Source organism: Bubalus bubalis, chromosome 12, assembly GCF_019923935.1.
Source record: "Bubalus bubalis isolate 160015118507 breed Murrah chromosome 12, NDDB_SH_1, whole genome shotgun sequence".
NCBI classification, from domain to species: domain Eukaryota; kingdom Metazoa; phylum Chordata; class Mammalia; order Artiodactyla; family Bovidae; genus Bubalus; species Bubalus bubalis.
This window is the reverse complement of record NC_059168.1, coordinates 18,570,439-18,596,242: the sequence shown is the minus strand read 5'-3', so window position 1 is coordinate 18,596,242 and position 25,804 is coordinate 18,570,439. Positions and strand designations below refer to the sequence as shown.

The 25,804-nt window shown below is 42.1% G+C and overlaps 1 protein-coding gene across 3 annotated transcripts in view; it reads right to left on the bottom strand.

Annotated features, from left to right (window-relative positions):
• CRIM1 (cysteine rich transmembrane BMP regulator 1) overlaps positions 1-25,804 on the bottom strand; it is a 206,598-nt gene that overhangs the window by 166,084 nt on the left and 14,710 nt on the right. The window contains exon 1 of one of the 3 annotated variants that reach the window (XM_006056855.4): positions 17,778-21,672. The exons of the other annotated variants lie outside the window; for them this stretch is intronic. Coding sequence (XP_006056917.3) covers positions 17,778-17,805 — 28 coding nt within the window. The 5' untranslated portion in view covers positions 17,806-21,672. Of the gene's footprint in view, positions 1-17,777; positions 21,673-25,804 lie in introns of those variants that run through there. 3 annotated transcript variants of the gene reach the window in all.

Genomic DNA, 25,804 nt, shown 5'->3' with positions numbered 1-25,804 from the left:
TCCCTTCTTTAGAGGATCTTCAACCCAGGGATCAAACCCAGGTCTCCCACATTGCAGGTGGATTCTTTAGCAGCTAAGCCACCAGGGAAGACCCTAAAATAGATTTTAAAACCAACTTTCATGGGACCCAGTTCAGAAAAATGAGACAAACATGACAGAACCACAGGCAGACTCAGTCCTTAACTGAATTCCTTGTAATTGAAACACCTCTTTAGGAAACCAGACTATTTCTCTAAGTCTCCGGTATGTTATATGAGTGTCCCCCTCTCTTAACATTATCTTTAATAGATACTTTATCACACCTTAACTGGGTACTGACTATTAAATAGTAAACATGTTTCTGATAACCGTATCTTGAGAGAATATTTTTAAAGTGCTTGAATTTAAGGTACGTAAACCTGTTGCTCAAAGTAAGGCAGGTATAAAGCCATCTTAAGAATATGTTATTGCAGAAGACAGTGCAAACAAATGGGTATGATTTTTATAAGGCTAACTTTTCCTTCTGGTGACACTGTTGACTTACCAAGTCAGGAAAAGACTTTTCCCTCACTGAAATAAAAAATTTTCTTGTCAAGGTGTCTTTAGAAGGATATCATTTACAAAACAAAGGGCTTCAGGGTGATTCTTTGAAAAGGGAGAACAGAAAATCTCCTGTGTTTTGATTTCAGAAGACCAGGCTCTCTGATTTGATCAAACCTTCAGCTCTCAGTAGAATGATTTTAGAAGTTTAAACAAAAACAAAAGTTATCCGTTTGAAGATCTGCTTTCCTATTTAGTCTGTCTTTGGCCTTTAGAAATAACAGGTACATAACATGTACACACACAAAGGGACATTCCTATCTTCAAGATGGAAAACCAGAAAAATACACCGAACGATTCAACAAGGTAAATAAATAGGTGATAATTTTGTCTTCAGTTATAATACATGATGAAATGGCTCAAGTAGATAATTTCTTATCTCTATATTTAATTGCTGACATGTTATTAGTACCACCAGCCTAATCCAGTTCTGTGAAATTTACCATGAAGAAACTGACTGAACATTCAAATTTGGAATTCAAAGTTAGTTCAACCCTAGGAATGTAAAAGCTAGTAAGAAACTCAAGTAACATTCAAACCACTGGAAAACTATATTTCTCCTCTTTCCTATCTCATTCCAAGAAGAAATTTTTATCACTATCATTTTAAATATGTATAGTTACTGTATCACCAATGTGTTGATGGGATTCTGATGCAGATTTTTCCCTCACAATAAACATCCCTTCCCTCCACTGTAACTGGAGTTCCCTGACACATCACTCTTCATCCTGCAGCATCCTCTCATCTGTCTCCTTGCATTACCCCGTTAACTCACTCTGTCAGCAGAATCACCTTCCTCAAAAGACAAACTTGCTCATTGGCTCTCTCTTGCCAACAAGACAAAGTCCAAATTTCTTATTGTAGATACGATTATGATACAGCCTGTACCTACTTGTACAGACTCACCATGCACCAATCTCTCACACAACCTGATGCTCCAGTAAGTACAGATTCTCACCACAAACCCTCAAGGAACACTCCCATGCCTTTGCTCACAGAGTATCTATCTGCCTAAAACACCTCCTTCTCCCCTTCCTCTTGATAACTCCTATTCATTCCAAGACCCAAGTCAAGGGGTGGGATGAGCTGGGAGACTGCATCGACCTATATACACTACAATGCGTAAAACAGATAACATGAAAATCTACTGTGCAGCACAGGGACCTCTACGCAATGCTCTGTGGTGACCCAAATGGGAAGGAAATCCAAAAAAGTGGGGATATGCACAGCTGATTCACTTTGCTGTACAGCAGAAATTAACACAACATTAGAAAGCAACTGTACTCAAAAAAAAATTTTTTTTTAATTAAAAAAAAAAAAAAAACAAACACCACCCAAGGCAAATGTCACTTCTTTGAGAAGACTTCTCCAGCTCTGAGCTGCTCTATCCTCCGTGTTCTATAAATACCTGTGCACACCTCTTATCCTTTCTAGTAATGGCTTCATATAAGTCAAACTTCCCCATTAGACAAACAGTCCTCATGCACAAGAGCCAGGTCTTATCCAACTCTGAACATCCTTAACCCCATGATGTAGTAAAACATTCAATAATCATATTTCTCATGTCACTGATACGGTTAATTCTGTTGTCTATGCTTTAAAAAAAAACACACAGAAAATGTCTTGTAAAAAAATGTATAGATATATACCAAGGAAAACTGTTTAATTATAATAAACTTGTTTACACAATAAAAATCTTATTCAAAAAGCTTATTAGTAAAGTGTTAATGAGGCAGGCATTTTGAAAAAATTTTCAGACATCCTTTGGTAGCTTTAGGCATCATCTGTCATTATCTCTTTTCCAGATCTGCTCTAGACTTCAGCCTTATTACCTGGCTGGCATCAAGGGCACTTCCAAGGAGTCCATCTCAGGGCCAATTTATTTTCACTGCCAGATGTTTTTCTCTGCCTCCCCACAGGAAGACCATTTTCCCTGAGTGTGGAGTCAGAATCAAAAGGCAACTTCCCTTAATACCCACCCCAGCTCCTTACTGCTCTCAGCAGAAGCCTCTTGGCAGAAATGACAGGCTGCACCTAATGCTGCACAGGTAAGCCTGGCCACCCCCACAGGAAATGTCACGGCCACTGTGTCCAGTCAGGAGGCATCTGACTCTAAAGCCAAAAGTGTCTTATATGCTTTTCTTTTCTTTCTTGAGAGGAAACCCTTTCAATTCTATGCCCCCATCTTAATCAATACGTTGTTTTTCTTCTTGGCAAATAGTTTCCTTAGCAACGGCTGCTTCATAGGATCAAGTATAACATGCTCTTGAGACAAATGCTTTTGTGTTTTTCTATTACAGAACATTATACTTTAAAATAATTTATCAGCCAACCACAGGGACTGAAAAGCAAAAATCAAGTGAGGTTTGATTATACAGAAATCAAATCTGAGCCCAACAGTGCTGCTGACAGCACTTGGCAAATTTGATGTTTTAAAATTTCTTTTCTTAAGTAAATCCATGTATACAGCACAAGGATCAAGGTTCTGATTCTGATAGTTTTTCATTTTTCCTTGGACTAGTTAAGGGTTAGAAGGGAGAGGGAAAAAAAGGAGTTAATAACAGGAATAGCTACGACAAACCTGGACAGCATATTAAAAAACAGAGACATTACTTTGCTGACAAAGGTTCATATAGTCAAAGCTATGGTTTTTCCAGCAATCACGTATGGATGTGAGAGTTGGACTGTAAAGAAAGCTGAGCGTGGAAGAATTGATGCTTTTGAACTGTGGTGTTGGAGAAGACTCTTGAGAGTCCCTTGGACTGCAAGGAGATCCAAGCAGTCAATCCTAAAGGAAATCAGTCCTGAATATTCATTGGAAGGACTGATGCTCAAGCTGAAGATACAATTCTTTGGCTACCTGATGTGAAGAGTTGACTCACTGGAAAAGATTCTGATTCTGGGAAAGATTAAAGGTAGAAGGAGAAGGGCATGACAAAGGATGAGATGGTTGGATGGCACCATCGATGCGATGGACATGAGTTTGAGCAAGTTCTGGGAGTTGGTGATGGACAGGAAAGCCTGGCATGCTGCAGTCCATGGGGTCACAAAGAGTCAGACACAACTGAGTGACTAAACTGAACTAAATAACAGGAATACTGCCCTTTATTTATATCAAGTAGTTTTTCTCTGGTGTTCTCCATGTGACAAAAAGTAGTCTTTGAGACCGAAAGGTCAAGATATCTTGACATACCTCTGCAAATGTATTTTTAAGATGGTAACTTCCGCAAGACACCAAATCCGAATGTTATTTTTTCTAAATATAAAATGAGAGAAATTTTATAATTTCATGTATGAATTAAAATACATGCATGTTCAAATATAACTAAATATTTGAGTACTGTAGTGAATAGTCAGTTATAACTATGGCTAATCTGACATCTCCAACTGGGATGTTTATAAGACAATGTGATGCTTTTCCTCGAGACAACTGTGGGATTTCAGTAGGCAGGATTATTTCATGTGTACTTTCCATTTAATTCCACAGAATATTCATAAGATATGTAACCAATGATTGAAATTTAGGAAAATTAGGACTTCCCTTGTGGTCCAGTGATTAGGAATCTGCCTGCCAACGCAGGGGACACAGGTTTGATCCCTGATCTGGGAGGATTCCATGTGCCATGGGGCAACTATGACTGTGTGCTGCGACTACTGAGCCCGCGAGTCTGGAGCCTGTGCTCTGCAACAAGAGAAGCCACACAATGAGAAGTCCATGCGTCACAGCGAGGGGGGAGCCGCCACTCACTCCAACTAGAGAAAGCCCCCTCACAGCAACAAAGACCCAGTGCAACCAAAAATAATTTAAAAATAAAAATTTTTTTTAAAAGAGACTTAATAAAGTTAATAACATGTACTACTTCAATAACGGGCATTGTTAAGGAAACCTGATTTTTTTACTTGGTTATTAGTATTAGTTTACTGCAACTGAATGGTAGTAACTGACTAACACAGTTTGGGGTCACAGCCTCTGCTCAGGCTAAGATGTCAGCAGTTTTACCAGCACTGCTTTTGTAGAACCAGTGCAAATGTTGACATACAGAATAAAAGCAAATAATATGTTAGTCTTACTGTGAAAATAACTCTGACCTCATGCACTACTTGAAAAGGTCTCTTGGGGTTCCCCCAGGGGTCTGTGGCCCACATTTTGAGAACTGCTGTTCTAAAAAGCATGCCTCACTGGTACACTTAGGCCAAGACAGCACAGGAGTCAGGTTTAAGAACTAACAAAAGGACACTGGGTACCTCTTCTCCTAAAAGCTACTGCTGCTGCTAAGTCACTTCAGTCGTGTCCGACTCTGTGCGACCCCATAGACGGCAGCCCACCAGGCTCCCCGCCCCTGGGATTCTCCAGGCAAGAACCCTGGAGTGAGTTGCCATTTCCTTCTCCAATGCATGAAAGTGAAAAGGGAAAGTGAAGTTGCTCAGACGTGTCCGACTCTTCGCGAACCCATGGGCTGCAGCCTACCAGGCTCCTCCGTCCATGGGATTTTCCAGGCAAGAGTACTGGAGTGGCCTAAAAGCTACTGCTGAATCATAAAAACACGTTTCTCTAATGTAACTTTACTTAATACATAATTTGGAACAAAATAATGTCAGTATAAAGCAGAAGGTGGGCTGTTCATGTGTGATTTTAATGCTACATTAATGTTATAAAAAGATTAAGAGCAAGTTCTCTCACAATAAAAGGAAAACTCTGCAGTTAATGAATATGTTAAGAAAATATCTTATAATCTCATTTAAATTCCTTCCTCTAATGCAAGAAATGGCTGCTCCAGTGGCTGAACTTTTCACTACATTCAACTGTCTGGGGAGGTTGTGAATGAAAAAGCTAGAGATATTCTCCTCTGTGTTTAAAAATCATGATGAAGAAACTACCCCTGGATCTTTAATTCTGATGAAACCAGTGTCTGCAAGGCCCCACCCCCTGGAGGAAGCAGCATGAACTCAGGAGTGTGTGAGGCTGCAGAGATGGGCTGCTAGAGCCCAGATGCAAATGTAAAGGGTGGCTTAATTGAGTCTGGATCTTTATTTGGATTTTTATTGTTTATATTTATCCTCTGTGCATGCAGTTCCACAGGTTTTGCATGACCTGCCATCCCTATTGTCCCCAACAGCTCTGTATAGTCTAATGAATGATTTTACAAAAAAAAAATTTAAGAGTGTACATGGGGTGCCAGATCAGAAACATTTAAAACACCTGTACGTCCAACAGCCACCCTCAGTCTTATTCTGGACTTGGTGTTTCTGCTTCATGTACTACTTTCTAACATTCTTGATGATGCCTGAAATTCCTTCTTCCCACAGTTGATATAACAGATTCTAAGTGCAAAGGCTAGTGAGAGAGGAGCTGTGATCCTCAGGGTAGGGGAGGGGAAAAGGATGTGAAAGAGGAGGAATCTTGGAAGATGAACTAAGACTCATCAGCCGTAGATTTGGGAAGCAGCAGTCATTGTTTAGTTGCTAAGCTGTGTCCAACTCTGTTGTGACCCCATGGACTGTGGCCTGCCTCGGGGGTTATATCCACTCTATGCTCAGGAACCAGCCACGGCAACCCTGGCCTAACTGGACCTAGATTCCACTTCTCTACTCTTCAAAATATCTTTCCATCTGCTTGCTGGAGTCTGAAATTCCACTAACATGGAAAAAAATGTTTCAGGTATGACTGCACATATTGGACAAAGTACTGCGTGTTCATCTGAAATGTCCAACTTCCTGAGGGCACAAAGCATCCCCAGACTCAGAGCCTTACCTTTCCCACCTCATAAGAGCTTAGGGTGCCGCAGTTTACCAAACCCAGATACAACTGCACCCCATTATGTGGTATTCCACTCGCCAGAAATATGCTACAGCAGCTATTAAAAAGCAAGACACAAATTCATAGTACACACTCAGAAGCTCACAGTAATGGAATTCTGTTGGCAGAAGAGAGCCTGCCGGGAATATATATCAGATTAATTCTCCAGCTGTTCACATATCCCTGTGGCTACAGTAAGATGCAAATAGCTAATACTGGCATCTCTTTCCATGCCAGCCTAGAAACTCTGTTGTAATGTAAAATTGCTGCTCTTAACTCCCCCAGCTCCTAGCTGGCTGTTATCAGGCATTCTGTTCTGCTCAAGGAGGAATCTAACATAGCGAGCTTTCATTCTCTCTCCTCCCAGCCTACGGCATTATGTTTCAAAAGCTGGTGCTTCCCTCTCCTTCTCTTCTGCATGCTGCAATCCGCGCAAAGCAGGAAGGGCAAAATTATGGTTATCAACAGAAATGACTCACATTATAAACATTTGTTTTATAGGCATTTTCACAGAATAAAACTATGTTAGACATATGTAGCTATGTACCAGAGTGGACAAAGTCTGAATCTAAAACAATGGAAATATTAAAATATGCACACAATTTTTTTGGAAAGATTCTTAAACCAATTTCAAAGATTCTTAAACAAACTCTATAAACATGTAACAAGCAAACATGACCATTGATTCATATTATGTCCAAGTAGGAATATCTTTGAAAAACAATGCTAATTCAATTGACTAAATCAATTTATAGTCAAACATTTGTGAACGAAAAGTAATGTTCTATTGCTGTAACTTTTATCCGACACCACAGCAATACAACTATCAGATGACGACCACAGAGGAACTACAACCATGTAAAGTCATTCATTCATCCATTTATCATTCCTTTCAAACATTCATTCCTCAGTTACTGGTATTCTATTAAAAATCAAGAACTGAACAAGGAAGTTACTAAGAATTTAAAACACTAGGAAAGAGGAGTTTACAGTACAATTTCCCACCACTCTAACCAAAACCATACCAAGTATGTGAATAAAATGTTCCTAGGAATCCTGAGACAGAGGAAAAGATTAAGGAAAGGATAATTTCCTTTTTGATAACAGGAAGCTGGTGGGGACAGAGAATAACTTAAGAGAAGATAAGCAGTATCTCTAGAAACAAGGAATTCATGAAACAAGATGAGGAAAAGAGAGATCGGGGCTGCAGAATACAACTCTATTTCACAATCCTGCCTAAAGCTGGGACTGTCTACCCTCAAGTGAAAGTGGAAAAGCAGATAGCCCAGAGGTCTGTCCTCATGGAGAGGGGATCACAACCTTAGTTCTGTCATTAGAGTGACTCTGAGCAAGGCAGTTAGTCCTCTCAGCTCCAATTCATGTCATCACTAATATGGAAGTGTAATGGATAATCCATGAGGTCCCTTTAGACTTCATCCTTGTGTTTCCTCGATTCTGGCACCTTTGTTGAAATTGTACAGTTCAATTTACTAGACACAGTGTCAGAGAACCACATGCTTATGGTGGTCATAATTTAAATTTAAAATAATTTCCCATTTATCAGACCAGTTTAAGGTTTGGAAACCAATCACTATGCATCGTAAGGCAGGCCAAGGGTGCTTTTAATATAACAAATATCACTTTGCAGGACCTTTCCAGCACATCTAGTCCTAGAGGATTTACTGGCTAAGGTCTCAACAGATTAAAACAGGATTGGCCTTGAATTGATAACTACTAAAGCACCGTGTTGCTACACAGTTGCCTCAACTTCTGTATATATTTGGAAATTTTTATGATAAAAATTTTTTTTAACGGGAAGAGACTATAGGAAAATTCATCAAATACTTAAAATGAAGAGCAATAGAAATGGCACAGGTTGATATTGATGGGACACAGTTAAGGCAGTGTTTAAAGGGAAATTTCACAGGAAATAAGGTAAAAAAAATGAGCTAAGCATTCAATTGAAATTAGAAAAAGAGCAATAAAGCAAATCAAAAGAAACAAGAAAGATAATATATGGAGAAAATGCAATAATAAAAGCAACAGGGGTGATTAACATAATAAAAACTGATTCTTCAGAAAGATTATTATGATATCTCATAAATGGTTTATGACTAACAGTCCCATCTATGCATGTCACCTCATCCAGGTAGGTACTTGGACATATATTAATACTGTTTTCAGTAGGTTTCTCTTTGGTGGTTTTACCAGGAAGTTAGACATTAAATGGTTACATTTTTGAAATTTTTTAAAATAATCAAAACAAGATACTTCATTACTCATGGAAACTCTACAATTAGTCTGACTGAACCCAGTGGTGTAGAACTCAACCCCCTACATTTCTTCTACTTTGAGACTGAATCTCAGTATTTTTAAAGGAAAACTTCAGGCCTTCTCCACTAGCTCATGCTTGCGCAGCGTTATCTGGTCAGGCACATGCCATTATTAAGCCACACAGGCTTCTCTGAGCACGAATGTCCACTAAAACATGTAATTTCCTTGTTTCACCAGCTTTAAAGAACATTGGTACTGTTATCAAATGCACTGTTACTTGCAAATTAATACATCTTAGTTGAGGGAAAAATTATCTTGGAGAAGTACTTAATTCTTTCACATTTCCTCTCTTCATCTCAATTCTCTAAAAGTCATCCTTTAAGCCAGATGATTATTTTCCTACAGAAGCGCTTTGGTGTAAATAACACCAGTAAAGGTGTTCTAAGAACTGCCCTATCAAACTTCTTAAGGATGTGGAGTCAGGAAACAGCAATTTCCAAATGAAGTCCAACATCTGGCCGTTCAAGTCTCTTGCACGGAACACAAAGCCTTGTTTAGACTTGATCGCAGACCACCTCTTCACACTCATCTCTCCCACTCTTCCCCACTCACTGCAGCAATACTTTATAATGGCGTGCTCCCAAAGGACCCATACTGTTCGTGACCCCTGGCTTTGCAAAGCCATTCTCTCTGGCTAAGAAAGCTGCTTCTCTTTACCTGCTTTGAAAGCTCCTATTTAATCTTTAATACTTTCTCCAGGTTTCATCTGCTCTATAGGGACTAAATCAAGAATTATCTCCTCTGTAGGAGTTCTACTACATATCCATTAGAATTATTTCATTTATGGCAGTATAATGAAATTGCTCATCTCATCTCCACCAGAAAAAGTAGGTTCTTTTTTGTCATTGGGCTATCACAGGGCTTGCAAATAGTAGCTCAGCAAAATAAATATTTGCAGAAGGAATAAACAGGAACAGGAGGACCTGAATTTCAACAAAGCAATCCAAATCTTTAAGTGCCAAACGTTTTTGGAAAGTAAGCTTGGTGGTAGGAAAGACAGACAATTATTCAGAAATAGCTGAGAAACACCTTTTGATCCCAGTTTTTCTGCTGAAACATTAATACTGAAAACATTTCCTGTGAAACATTAATACTGACTCAAGTTTTCAGCCTCAACATTTTATTACCCAATACTTCCAAATATCAATAAATATTTATGTCATGTTGAATGGGTGAACGAATATAATATTCCTCAACCAACACTGGATAAATAAATAATAACTTAAATAATAATAAACTCTTGTTATCTCCCTTCCTACCACTTTTGTCTATCATGACCATAATTAGATAATGTGACACAAGTTAATGCTTCTTGTCAGAAAGGTACTTGTGGGTATGAATAATACACAGTACCACTTTATAAATATTAATGTATGCTCCAACCTAACTAAATCTGTTAGTCAAATGATCAAGAATCAAACAGAAGACTAGATATGAGAATGCTGTTTTTAGTTGACTGTACTCACCCCAAAGTATAAAGCACAACAGGGAAAAGAAGAAATGTGACCAGAATTCAAACAAGAACAACAAAATGAGCATGCTCGTCTGAAAATAAGCACTCTAAGGGCTATTAATGTTTCATTATACTAGCTGAACAATTAACACAGATAATGAAACACATTTCACAACATGTCCCACCCCTTCAGTCAAATCTTCTGATAACAGCTAACACTTCCTAAGCCAAGGACCTTACTAGGTGCTTTCCATCGATTTCCACACAAGCAGGCAACAGGAGGAACTGAAGAACAGGGAAGTGAGGTGGTCAAGAGCTGGACAAAATGTCAAGGCCAAGAGTCCAGAGAACCCGAGCACCATGGAAAAGAAAGGGAAGTGAAAGTCCTCAGTCGTGTCCGACCTTTGCGACCCCCTGGACTATACAGTCCATGGAATTCTCCAGGCCAGAATACTGGAGTGGGTAGCCTTTCCCTTCTCCAGGGGATGGTCCCAACCCAGGGACTGAACCCAGGCCTCCTGCATTGCAGGCAGATTCTTTACCAGCTGAGCCACAAGGGAAGCCCCATAGAAAGGGAGGAACACTGTTATTCTTTCATCTCACACTGGAGCAGCCCATCTCAAGTGAACATGATGGTCCATGGCCGATGGTCATTACCCGAGGGGCCAGCAGAGCCTCTGACACGTTCTCAGCCAAGACGATGGCATTGCTGCTGCCTTTGGAAACATCTGGAAACCCGACAGTATGAACGTGATCTCAACTATTCTAACATCCAGGAAACAAGGGTTTCCTTGTGAAAGTAATAATGCCTCCACATAAAGCAATACTCCTGAGGCAAAGTAATGATTTCTAAGAGGTGTAATGATCTGTAAGCAGCATTAAGGAATCCTTTCAGGATAATGAATTAGTGAAACCAGTTAGCAACTGTTTTGAAAGAAATGTCTTTATAAATCAACGTGGGCACTGCTGTGAACTTCAACTTACTGTTTCTTCAAAGTAAACCAAGTAGAAGATGATAAGTGAAAGAGTGATCCCCTTGGATTCCAACAATTGTATTTCTAACTGATCCTTACCACTAACTCCCAATACTATTCTACAAAGAAATATCATCCCTGAATATCACGCACCCAAACCTTTAAACTTTTCTGTGAGCAAGTTTCTGTGTGTGATCTTATTTATCCCTACACACTCCATGGATCTCCAGCTACCTGGTCCTGGCAACAAAACACAATTCGCCAGCAATATTCAATGAACACTTTTTTCTTTTCTTTTTTTTTAATGTGCCCGGTTTCACTGTAAGTGAACGTTTGGTGTATATGTCCAGATCTCTTTTCTCTTAAAAAAAATATTAAAATCCACATTGCTACTGTATGTTTATATGGGAAGAAGTATTAGAAATTAGTATTGAGAATCAGAGAAGTCCCTAGTGGTCCAGCGGTTAGGGCTTGGCACTTTCACTGCAGGTGCCTGGGTTCAATCCCTGATTGGGGAACTAAGATCCCATAAGATGTAAGGTGTGGTCAAAAAAAAGAAATGAGAATCAGAGTGACAACTGGGGTCTATTAAGAAATCTCACACCACACAGGGCCTCTCTGATACACTGATTCTTAAGGTCATCAAGTCTTTGAAATTTACCCTGGAACTCTTCTCCTAGGAGCGAATATAGATAAGGGGACAATGAAAAACAGGACTCTTGGACTTCCCTGGTCATCCAGTAGTGAAGACTCTGCACTTTCAATGCAGAGAGCATGAGTCAGACTGCGGAACTAAGATCCCACAGGCTGTGCAGTATATGTGGGGGATTGGGGAAGGGCGGGTTAGGACTCATGCTTAGGGTATGTCAAGAAGTGAACATTAATCACTTGGGAGGTCTGTGTTTTATACAGCAATGATTTTATCCCTAAGATTCACATGAAACAGACCATAAGTGCAAATATAACAAGACCAAAAAAAAAAAAACTAAGCAATTTTAAGAACATGTTTGAAAAATACATTTGCACATTTCCCTCAACACTGGAGTTTCCTCTGAGTAGTATTCGAACCTCCAGACCTCATGGATGCCAAGTTCTGAGACCCTGGGGGTATCGGTGATGACATCAACACTACCCCACCATCTTCAATGGCTCCCACTTGATTCCAGAGTCAAGCCTAACCCCTCACACTGATAAACGGGGCCTGTGCCTGGGCCCAACTAACCTCCCGTTAACCTACCCCCTACTGAGTGGCCAGTACCTCTTACCTCCAGCACAGAAGCCTCAGGGCCTGGGGACCTGTGTCCCCTCCACCCAGAACGTCCCTTGCCCCTTCTGTGCCCATTCACTCCCCCACCCCTTCAGGATTCCAATCAAACTCAACTACTTGCCAAGAAGTTCCATGACCACTCCATTCATACTGCAGACCTCCGCACAGCTGTTCCCCTTCTTGGCTTCATTTTCCTGCACAGACTGCATATCCCTCTGGCACAGTCCATGTCTTACGTACTATTTATAATACTGTTCGTTTTGTCTCTCTCTACCAGAAAGCTCCAGATTGAAAGAAATTTTTGTCTCTCTTGGTCATGGTTCTGTCGTCCATACCTAGAACAGGGCTTAGCACAGTAGGTCCTCCATAAATACTTACAAAATCAATTCTGAGTATTCTGCTGTTTCCAATCCCTCTGCGAGGCATGGGCTTTCTTACACTAACTGGAAATCTGCGACCATTTTCCTGTGTGTGGCTTAAATGTCTTCTCCTTGAAGTTAACTTGATTTTCTCCCACCTACTTCACTTATCCAAAGACAAGGCGGCTGTGCGTTTGCAGCCGGATTCTGAGCTGCTGGAGGAGTGGGGGACTGTGTCTTTCTTATTTCTAGAGCCACTTCATGCTGTGTTGCATAGGATCCCAATCCTTACTTGATAAATGGTGAAAATGAATGGGAGACTGGACTAGTGGACTACTCTATTATATCCTGTCTGTGGGGGGTGCGGGGCGGGGCAGGAAGTAGCAGCTTTAAAGATATTCTGGGGGTATGTAAGATTCAGGTTTACTTATGTTCTTCAATCCTTATGCATTTGTATTTCATACCTTTCTGGAATATTTTAAGTGCAAAAGAATAAGCTTTATAATAATTCATGACTACCAGAGGCTGAGGAAGCAAGTATCATTTTGGTATTTTAAAATATTGCCAAGAAACTTTCTTTCAAAGTCAAAAAAGAGTTGATAAATTTCTTTCTGCATTTCAAATTTAAACACATGCATGCATAAACATACACATTTAGAGAATAACTAATTTGCTACCAAAACGAAACATAAAACCCACATAAATCACCCAGTCCTTTTTTCACATGCTACAACAGCATGTATTCCCACATGCAATTAAGTAGGTGGGTTTTGCAAGATCTCGATTCTGTAATGTTATTCTATTCAAAGTTAGTCTTTATAGAGTAAAAGAAGCATCAAAAAAAAAGTTCAAATGATAAAACTCATAATTTCTTGGAATGTATGGAAATATATCTACATTAACTCCTACCTGAAAGGTTAAAAATTATTGTCTATTTTATTAGGTTCAAGATACCTTTCAAGAACCAATGGTTATCAGGATATAAAGGAAAACTTTAAATGTCGACCATTCCCAAAGGATGCTCTGCTCAAATTCATAACCTATTTAATAAGGATCACAAATTTTCAAAGGATTAGAATATACAGAGATACATAGCTTTGAACTTACATACAAGCACTTAACATGTTCTTTAATAATTCTGTTGTTGTAAACTTCCAAGTTTAGAGGACTGCTAGGTTCTCAGAGAAGTCCTAAGATGCACACCTTGAGCAGTGAGGCACCGGCCTGCCCACCTGCTGCATTGCCTGCAGCATCCCCACGGGCCTCACCTGGTGGCTTCTGTCATCAGTTAGGTGGAGGAAAGGTGGCACATACCCTGGGGTTTGCAGGACCAGTGAGTCTGAAAACCAAGACATCTCCACTTAGCCTCAGGGCCACTGCTCCCAGGACTCTGTGGAGACACGAGTGCCCTCACTTCAGCAGCATGTGTGGGACCACAGAACACTAATTATCATTCAAGACAACCCTGGGCATGGGAAGAATGAACTGACTCAGCCTGGAGAGATTCCAGCTGCAGAGGAAACCCAACCCCTTCAGGTATGTCGGCAGTCAGGAGGGTTTTCTTCTTAAACTGGTGTTGCGGAGATACTCGGCCACCTCTCGATTCTCTTCCTTTTCCATGAGCATGGAATTTAACTGCAAACACTCCCCCAGGAAAAATTGGCTTGCCATCCTGGCAGACCTCATAAGCAGTCTGGCAACAGTGCAATGCTCCTGGTTTCACAAGGGCCTACATGGGGCATGTCCAAGCCCTTACTGTGCATCCCACAAGGTGCTTTAATAGGGAGGAAGTGGAGGATATGAGGTGCCCTTACCCCAGAGCCAGTCAAGGAGCTGGTGTGGACATCATCACTGAGGCTTGACCTCATGGTTTGTGAAAATCTCTTCGAGGGTGGTAACTGACCAGAGTGTGTGCAAAGGAGTGGGCTGGGCGGGGGGTGGGGGTGGGGGGGGCAGGGCGGCACACATCCATCCTTGAGAGAAAACAGAAAGGGATAACTAAGTGCCAATCAATCTCACACCTGGATGGACAGCACCCCACCCCCACCCCCTCGCCCCGCCAGTTTACCAACTCTGTCATGCAAAGGGAGAGCATGTGAAAAAGCTCCAGGGTCTCCAAATGAGACAGCGGCTTCTTCAGAGGGGTCTTTCCCACCTTCTGACACATTTGGTTTCTAAAGTGAGACTGTGTCTGGTCTGAACAGGGACTGGACATCCCTTCCTGCCATCTGCCACCCTCACGTCCACCAGCTCCTACGAGTCTCCCCTGCATTCTGGTCTGCTCCTCCCTTCTCCCCCTCTACCCCTTCCCCCTGGCCCCACGTGCTCTGGCAGCACAGCCCTGACCCAGCACTGAGGAAACCTGCCGGCTCAGTTTGCCACATGGTGCCCCCGCCACCTGCTCGCCCGTGCTGGGGAGCCGGCTGGGTCCACGCGGGGAGGCAACGTTGGCCAGCACTTCCTTTCCCTCCGTCCCACCCCAAGGCCAAGGGGCAGTCTACCCCTCCCCTGAGTCTTTCCTGTTTCCCAGGCCAGGTCCATCCAGGACACTCACTGCCAGGGGTCAGAGTGCCACATTCCAGTGGCTTCACACCCCCACAGGGAGGGCTGGGATTCCTGCATGGGGGGTAGGGGTGGGGCAGGGCGGCAGGCAGGGAGAGAACTGTTCAGCAGAGGCTGACTCGCCACTGTGCCCATTACCCTGAGACCAAGGTCAAGGGGTGGGAAGGGCAACAGGAGTCCCACAGCTCCCTCCAGAGTGGGCAAGAAAGAAACCCTCAACCTCGCTGGGCTTGGAAGAGGCAGGAGTAGCAGAAACTGTAAAATGCAGTCAGAGAACATCAAAAGCTGGGCCTCAGTTCCTTAATCTGTAAAATGAGGGGGCTGGCCTAGAGACGCTTTCCCAAGGGCCCTTCCAAGCCTGTGATTCTGACCTACAGCAATGGTTCTCTGGCCTCAGACATTTCAAGGTCTGATGTACTTTCAGCTACAAATAGGATGCCATCCTCATTCAGAGGGCAACCAAACCTCTTTAACCTCCCTAAGCAAAACTCTCCTCTGGCAATACTGCATTCCTCTGCCTCCAACTCCACGTCTCCCAAAGTCACTCGGTGTCTTTCTTGTGATCTCTGGGCCCCTTGGGTTTCAACTCAAGCCCTGCCTTCTCAAAGGCTTCCCAACTTCTGCAGAGCCCCAGGAGAAACCAGGCTCCTGGATGTGCATCCATCGAGGGCACCCTCTGCATTCCAGGCCGCAGAGTGGTGGGACTTGACACCACCCGCACCAGGCCTGGAGGGTGGGGGTCGGGGGCACTGGGAGGCCTGGCACCCAGTGCTGCTGAGAACCTCAAACACAGAAGCTCCACTGCACAATGAGCTGGGGAGGAATGAGATGCTGGGAGCCCAACGCGATCGCTATGTGAATGGAGGAAATAAGCCCACTCCAGTCTGGGCTTGGGAACTCCTAACCCCTCCCAAGGATGGTCAGGGTAACTTCCTCTCCTGGAGGATGGGGGTGCAGGGCTGGCATTCAGCCTCCTCAGGACAGGAGCCAGCCTGCTCATCAGCTACCTGACAGATGGGAACAGAATTTGAAAGGGAAGGTAAGTAAGATATGGTGCTGAGGAGAGTGGGGAGGAGAAATGAGTGAAGGCACTGAGGGCTGCCATTCATGTGATAGACAAAGTCATAAACAGCTTTTGTTAGCCGGGTTTTGCCTCTGTAATATGCTCTGTGGAAAACGCACTCCTACGTGGTCAAAATCTACCAACTACTTCAACCAACTGTCTACCTTTCCCTGTTTTTTTTTGTTTGTTTGTTTTTTTAAACCAAGCAGTTTTTAATAAATCCCTATGAGTAAAGTCTGACAGCAAAGACTAACTCTGTGGATAAGATGATAAAAACAAGCCTGTGAAAAGGTTTCCTGATATAAAGGCATCTCACTCTAAGCAATTGCTTTTAGTTAAAAAAAAGAAAAAGAGAAAACAGATTCCCTCATCAGTTTCATCTGGTCAAGCCAGGATTCCATACAGAACACTCCCTTTATTTACTAAGACCCAAACACTAGTGAGAGAGTACGCATTCTGTGTGGTAAATCATCTGGAACTAACTAGAACCTGGACTTTCCCCCCCACGAAGGTACTACCTTTCATAGGAAAATAGTTCAGAGTTCTGCTCAGTACACGCTGCACGTCACGACTCCCCCTGTGCTGCCAGACTGATGGCCACACAGGAACACAGAGGGGAACTGCAGCAGAAGCAGTCAGGGGCCCACACAGTGAGTCCTGGGAAGTGCATCCTTTCACGAAGACCAGGTTTTAAACGGGACGCTTAAATATGGGTGAGAGAGGTAGAGGGATGGCGATCACACACTCCTGTTCTTTTTACAAAACCGTGAATCCAGATGATTCACCTGTGAAATAATCCTGCCATACAAGAACCATACTACACGCATCTACATTGGAATAAATTTATTTTTCTGAAGTTGGGTACCAGGGGAGAATTCAACAGTTTAAAAAATTTTTTTTGGAATACAATGAAACATTAAAAAAATAAAAAAAACTGGATGGGGGGGGAACCGTGATTAAAAAATGATGACAGGCAACAGAAATGGCATTTTTAAAAGGCAGGGCAAGCTTTTTGGTCTGAATGAGTATGTGTGTATGTTTGTTTAAAGCTCTTCCAATTTCTTCATAAAGAAAAAGGGCTGTTGCAATCCTGTTGCATAAATCATTTTTTGAATCCATAAATAGTTTTAGAACGAAATAAGCACTCATAAACCACTGACAACGGACTTCAGGATTATGTTCTTGTCACCTTTATGGGTATGATTGGTATTTTGAAATCATCTTTTCCAAACTGTAATCTCTAGGTCCTGGTCAAAAGCTCTTGTCCTTGTGATCGCTGTCCCTACTAAGAGAACACAAGGATATATATTCTTCAGTTCTCACCACAGCAAATATTATCAAAATAAACTTTTAAAACCAACTTTCTTAACTTAAAAAACAATGACTTACCTCTTTCTATTAGAGCTGTGATCTTCATCCTGAGTACGGCCCAGATGCCTCATCAAAGATGAGCGATGGTGCCCTTCTTCCCACCATTTCATCAAGATTTTATTTGGAGACCATTTATTCCTCTCATGGTAGATGAGCAGTAACTCTGAGAAAAGCCCTCAACTCAATACCCCAACAGCAAGACAGAAACTCTCATATCAGGCAGCAACTGCCTAAGGGTAAAATCATAAACAAAACCTCCTAAAAGGAACCTTCCAGGCACTGGTGTGATGTAAGGGAGAGAAGAATGTCCCATGATTTACTTATTAACTGCAAACATTATTTACTGAGCAACTGCCACTTTCAAGGCCCCACGCTAGGCGCTAGGTGGGCTACAAACAAGCAAGAACCTATTCAATGAAAGGGCACCTTGCTACCCATCTCCACCTCAAAAGCAAACATACGTTAGAATGTAGAGTGAACCCATAAAGAGCGAACAGAGCCTTGTTTCAATACAGCTATCAAATATGCTGGAGTCTGAAACCTTCCAACACCAATGCTCACTGGAAACAAATCACCTGATTAAGCTGTTTTGACCTTTCAAAATTACCTTGAGAGCCTGTGAACAGGAATCAAACTTCTGCCATACTGAGTATGTTAGGTCTGATGAACAAATCATAGGCACACGGTTACTGATAATGAATCTGGAACATTCTGCTACCCTATCCCCAACCACAGGATAAATGTCTCCATGCCTACAATGTTTTGTTGCAACCAAATATTACTACTTTCAAGGGAAGAGATGAGGAAATAATTTTTCCATCTTCTGAATGTTACAACTATTCAACAAAATCTTTAATGAGCACCTATTATGTATAAACCACAGTGTTCAGAAAAAATGACAACATTTAGCATGCACTTACTATGTATAAGCCACTCTTCAAGTGTTTTACACAAATGAGTCAACTTAAGTCATTCCTCCTAACAGCCCTATGGATTCCTCATAACAATCTTATTTTACAGATGGAAACTGCACACAGAGGTCAAGTAGCTTGGCCAGGATAATGCACCAGGCAAGTCGCTGGGCGGGACAATGAACTGACTCCAGAGCCAGGATGCCCTCTAGTATACAATACTGCCTCTCATTAATAAAACATGGTTTCTCCTTAAGGAACTTATTATCTACATTTCTCCTGAGAAGTCATTTCCTCTGGGCAGTGTTGAAGACCACAACCCTAAAGCGACCTGGCAATGCCTCTGAGCCCTTCAGGCGGGTAAAATGCCCCAAGTCCAGGGTGATTCACGGTCTGGCGAGCAAGCAACAGAGCCGAGGAGACAGGGCCAGTACTGGGAGCTGGGCCAGTGCCATCACTGAAGGCAGGCGAGTTGCCCCAAGATGAGGAGGGCTGTGGTCGGGCACGTTGGGCAGTGTCCCCGAGCTCGTGACAGCAGAGGGCACCTGTGTGCAAGATGGGGCTGATCCAGGGCAGGCACTGGACGTGAGGCTTCCTGAACCCACATGGGTGGGAAGCAGTGGAAAAGGACTCAGAACCTGCACAGGGGGAGGCGGTGATCACAAAGACACCAGAGATCCGGGGGAGCTCAGGGGCTCAGAGCTGCTGCCCTCGCTGAGCGCCCCTGTACACGGTAATATATACCCAGATACACACAGGGCCAGAAAGCCTCACATACACACCCTGCCCCACTCCTGCCCCAAATGCTATATATGCAGACGCTTGGAGTTCATTATTTAAAAAAATAAAAAAGTCTCCTGACAGGTCGGGAAGTTATTTCACTACAACTGCAGAAAGAAAGGGAACAGAGTGGCCATGATTGGTCCACTGGGGGAAGACTTTTGAGACACCATACCAATGGGACCCAGACACTGAGCTTCATTCACCCCTTGAAAGCACCAACTCTGAGAGGTAAAGCATTAAGCAGCTAAAAGCAGACCCATCTACAAACAAATCCATCCAGCACTTACCCTGGCGAGAACCTCTGAGTCTACAACCTCCCTCAAACTCTATTTATGACTGTTTCCACAGTCTCACATCTCAACAGCCAGAAATAAACTCAGGGCTCTCAAACCCAAACCTTTCCTCCTCCCCCTCACCCAAGCTGGCCAAGCTCCAGGGCTCTGTGAGCAAGGAAACACAGCCCAGCGACACTGTGCTAGCACTCAGCCGCTGCTGGAACATTCCTCTGAACACAGAGGCTTACTCTCTACCATGGGACAAGGAACACACATGTCCATTGCATTCTCTATTGATTTAAACATTCGTAATCACATTATTAGGACGGTTCTGAAAAGAAAATATAAGCAGTTTGGGTTCATAATAAAGATCAACTGATTAATGATTAACTGTTCTGCACTGGAGGCAATCTATTGATTCCCACTTTCAAATAAAGTTTTATAAACTGATTACAACAGGAGCTACATGCACTCTCCCCCGTGTCACACTTTTTTCCAAAGAGTGGTCGCCTTCCCACACCTCTTTATATTCATCCTGGAGACACAATTTCAATACACATATTTTGGTGGTTGGTAGCAGGTGTCAAATTATTTGCTTATTATTGTTGAATGTAAGTATCTGTTAAACTTTATGCTTTATTTTTGAAAAAACCTTAACAACACACTTGTTGACTTTAATGTTACTGTCTCATGAAAGAACTAAAATTCCACAAATATCCAAGGTTAAACTATTACATTTGATGTGATTTCACCTTCAAATTACCTTTTCAGTACAAAGTGTACTCTTATTTTAAATCAATATGCCAATACAAAAAGTATTTATTAAATTCTACTTGTGCACATGCACTGCTTTGCTGTGTGCTATGGCTTAAAGAAGACTGAACAGGTACCCTCTCCAACCGACAAGAAGTCAGGTAAGGTAAATGCCCAGCGCTTTCTGGACTGAAATATGTTGACTGGTATATATCATGCATGATTCACAAATCTTCAAAGAGTCATGATTCAGAAATTGTAATATTAAAGAGGTAATACAATTTAGGTCTTCCTTTTGATTGGAATTTATATAAAATCTCTCTGAAGCCTGGTGATTTGATTCTGCACAGTTTGCACAACTGAGAACCTGTATTTTAATTTAAAGAATTACAGAAATGAATCTTAAACACTATCTGTACCTTTTGAATGTAAAACTGGCATCTGAATTGTAAAAACCATTTTTAATATTGTATCATCAATAATAACACAAGGAAAAGAAGTGTTTCCCTGATAGAACGTCAACAAACTTATCTGCAAAAATGATCCAGGCTTTTTGAAGTGTTATGTGTATGCCTTGCTGGATAACTCCTAGTCTTCTGGTAGAAGACGGCAACTATTTCAAATCCTTAGAATCACAGGTAACATCAGTAACAAGAGCATATGTCACATGCATGCAAAGCACAAAGGCTGCAAATTCATCTTGGAGTAAATATCTAGTCCCTATTTAGGGCATAGTTAATTATATCCATTTTTCATACTAAGTAAACATTTGTAATCCAATAATGCACTACCAAAAAGCAACAGAATTAAAATGTCTCTACCCAGTGGGCTGGTTATTTGCACAAACCCTACAAGTCATTACAGAGCTTCGGTGCCCTCAGAGTCAGTACAGTTCTGGTGGCAGCAAAGATCTAAGACAGAACAATGAAGGGCCACAGAACTCACACCACAAGTCCCAGACACAAGTGGTCAGATCCTTAGTAAGGGGACAGGAGACAATCATGGGCATCTGCTTGGACAGCCCAGGCACTCATAGAAACAAATTAAGACTACACAGAATTTTCCTGTAAATTCACCTTGAATGACGATTTTTTTCACTTCTTGCCTTTTACACTGTCCTAGGAAGAGGAAGTGAAGTAGAAAGTTGCAGTCAGTACACCTGGATTAATCTGCTGACATCACAATAGAGACTATGTAGCAACATAGCAAGATGCATTTGGTGTAACTTTAAGTGGAAAGAAGATATGAGATGTGATTAAAAAAAAAATACATATATATATATATATATATATAGAGAGAGAGAGAGAGAGAGAGAGAGAGAGAGAGACAGAGACAGACAGAGAGGGAGGGAGAGAGAGAGATACCAGACAGTTTTAAGTGGAAAGAAGATGTACAGTGTAGGATACAAAAACATATGCATGTAGAGAAAGCCTATACAAGATGTATATATAAAAACACACAACTGATTGCCCTTGGAATATGAGCATTTTGGGTCACTGTTTCTCTTGTTTTCCAAACTGTCTAGTAAAGTTATGTTGCTATTATAATAGTTTTCTTAAAAAGAAGGCAGAGCACCTAGTATTTGGCCTCAGGGCAAATACTTAGTTATGGGAAATAAGATGTTCAAGAAATACAACTACAGAGAGGAAATTTAGGTAACACTTTTGATCATTAAAGGGATTTGGGTCTCTTTTTACAAGGCAAGGCCTTTCCCCACACGTAACTAAGCTCCAAGAATCTCTGAGTATGAAAATTTCTCGGGAATTTCTGTATCAGTCCTTTTGATGGTCTACCCTTTTTGACACATGGCCAGGGTAGGACATTAGCCTCCACAGATCTGACAAGGACCTTCTTAACTGCAGCAGACAAGGTGCAGGAGCGAGATGCCCACAGCTTTATGTAAGTTGCTTAGGAGTCAATCTACATGTACTTACCTATATAGATTAATAATGGCACACACAGAATTTTTTTTTTTCTGTTGGAATTAACAGAACCTAACACTCATGGCACCCCACTCCAGTACTCTTGCCTGGAAAATCCCATGGACGGAGGAGCCTGGTAGGCTGCAGTCCATGGGGTCGCTAGGAGTCGGACACGACTGAAGCGACTTAGCAGCAGCAGCAACACTCCAATTAGAAGAAAATGCTATCATCACAGAGAAATGGACGTAAGAGACGGACTCTCCGTCTCTGAACGGAGACAAGAACACTGATGCCAGGAGGAACTTTTCCACGTTTGCGCATTGCGTATGTGGATGTGTGTGCACATGTCATTTGCAACATGTGCACAGCTGTCCACTGCAATGAGAGTTTTCTACTGGAAAAGACAGGGTCTGTGCTTCCATTCACTCTAAATACAGGCACATGTGCAGCCTGCCCACTGCCCGCTGCCAGTCCACTGGTTCCCCTGCAAGGCTTCCCTAGGGCACTGGTGAGTCAGTCTTTACTCCTCAGAGAGCCCCATGTGCTTGCTTTCTCTGGCACGAGCATGAAATTTTCCCCCAGTGCTTTCACTGGGTTGGCTGTAGACAGGACAGCCAGTAAGAGTCTGGTTCAAGAAACCGATTTCTCATAGCTCTGTGAGGTAGCTTTCCGGACTCAGAGCAACACGGCTATCTATACAGCTGGAAATGGTACTTGCAGGTCACACTTCACACCCTCTCCGGCTGGTCCTTGGCTTCCAGGAAGTCTACTTTTCAGTTACAAGGACTGTTTACCTTGGCTTCTGACCTAAGGGGCACTTCCCTCCTTCAAGTGTGTTTCCCAGTCCTCTGTCTCCATTCATTTATTTTATTAAAGTCTCAGGATAAAATGTGCTGTTCCGGCAGCAAGAACAGCTCTGGACCTTCACCCATCACCTCAAATAAACTGAGAAAGCCCAGGTTTGAGGGGCATACCTGTCTGAGTTAAGCAGCCTCCACCATTTAAGTCAGATACTCCCCCTGCTGATAAGGAGGAAGACAAGACAACACTTGAGGAGAACACACTTGCCCCCAGGGTCTGAGAGCTGACTTTTCAACTTTCAACAGTAATGAAACCACAGGAAAGTTAAAAAGAGTTATTTTTAAAGAGTTAGAGGAACATCAAATGGACTCTCAAAAATTATCTCTTAGAACCTTCACCTTTCATTGCCAGCTAAGCATTATATTAATAACTTCACTTAGCAATCAGTTCCAGCTTGCCCTCCTCCCACCATTGTCTAACAACCAGTGGTGAAGAATAAAAGGCTCTAAAGTGAGTTACTGGAAAGCCACCAATTCATGACACCCACACTATGAACAATCACCGTCAGGTTGCGAGACGAGGCTCTTTAAGGCAGGAAAGTTGAAGGGACACGCTACAGCGGTGACATCAAAACTAAACTTGCCCTTAAACTTAGCCTAAGACAATGGAGCTCGCTGGGCACATTCACCAGAGTGATAAGAGAGTCTGGGTGCCTGAGCTTATATCCAGGATGGTTCTATGTTGTTTAGGAACCTGTACACCTGATCTTGACCAAATCGCTTTCCTTTCCCAGTTGAAAAGCTTAGCGCCAAATGTGTGACCCAAAGGTCATAACTTACTGTTGTGTCCTAAAGTGTCTCAAGTTGCACTGTCTGAATTTGCAAACCGCTTTCAGACCTTCAGAAAAATAAACAAACAAACAAACAAGCAATGGGTTCATGGCTAACTGTGAAGGAAAAAACAACTCCACACTGCTCAATAACAAGTTGGGACTCTAGCCATGAGTCATCAAGAATTCCTCCATCTCTGAAGTCATAGGGCTTGGAGTGAATCCAAATGGGATTTTGCTTTTTAAATTCCTTATATTGCATTCCTATGGACTTCCTGTGAAAACCATTGTGCGGCATTTTTATTATTCACAGTCATACACTTCCAACCTTCCTGTTCCTTCCTCAAAGAAGCTGTACAGTTAAATTCCTGAGGACACGTGCAGATCACCTGGGGGCAGTAAACAGGCTGTGTCATTCACTGGCACAGCACTCAGACTATTCACTGCAGTTTGTTAAACTCCCTCATGTGTCAACATTCTCATCTTAGACCCAACCTTGGATTCGCTGAGAATCCAGAAGTTTGTTTCATCATCACTGATTATTCATATGGTCACCTGGAACTAATTCATACTTGTTTATCAGTTGTTTCTAAGCAGCTGATCGCCACAGCATCTCCACCGCTTACAGGCACAAGATCCCTGGGTGGTAAAGACCTTATAAATAGCCACCCACAAGGATAATTCCTACCAATGGATGAAGGCTTGGTGAATGAAAGATGACACCTGTATGACAAACTGACAAGAAGAAAAGTCCCCACAAATAAAAATTGCCTTTAAATATTTGCCAAAATAAATACAGCTGAAACTGACCCATTGCAGCAAACTCTAAAAAAATTAATTCTAAGAATGATTTGGGGGAGACTTCTCTGGTGGTCCTGTGGCTAAGACTCCCAACGTGGGGCGGGGGGTGGGTTCGATCCCTGTTCTGAGAACTAGACACTGTAGGTGGCAACTAAGAGTTTGCGTGCTTCAACTAAAGATTCCACACACTGCAACTAAGACCCAGCACAGCCAGACTAATTAATTAATTAAAAATAAACATTTAGAAAAAGAATGATTTGGGGAAAAAGGGGTAGGGGAGGACATGAGATGGTCTCAAGTTGTCTTCTGCCAATAATATGAGACTTCTCCCTAGGATTCTTTACAGGTAAGTGTCATCTATTTTAGTTTCCACAATACAGACCAAACTGTTCAGATGGAAAAGTTTTTGTAGGATATCTTGGATGACCTTGCATCAAGATTTAGTCAACAAATGCTCATTGAGTTCTTCCTGTGTGCCAAGCTCTAGAATAACACACTATCCTGGCACTCAAGGGGATCACAACGAGGCCGGGAGACTGAAATGTGAACCCTAACACAGTGTGAAAAGTGCTATAACAAGGGAAGAAGAAAGTGCTATCTATGGGCAGGGGGAGGACTGGGAGGATGGCATTATTTTTTTCCCGGCAGAGCAGGAAGGCTTCACAAAGGAAGCAGCATAAAATTGTGGAGGCTGAGGATGAGAATACATTTTGAAGGATATGTGAAGATAACTCTGGGGAATCTGCAAGTCAACACCACATTGATTTTCCAGTGGCTACTCTGCCTCCACACCTCTGAGGGCAACAGATATTAGGAAGTATGTGTCAAACATACCTCCTAATTTTCTGAGTTCTCAAAGGGTGTTTGTCCAAGATAATCTTGAAATAAACCATAGTCAGGTATTGAATGAATTTAGGATCCTACTTTTCCTTTACCTGTGGGCTTTTAGTAATAACATGCAAATTACTAA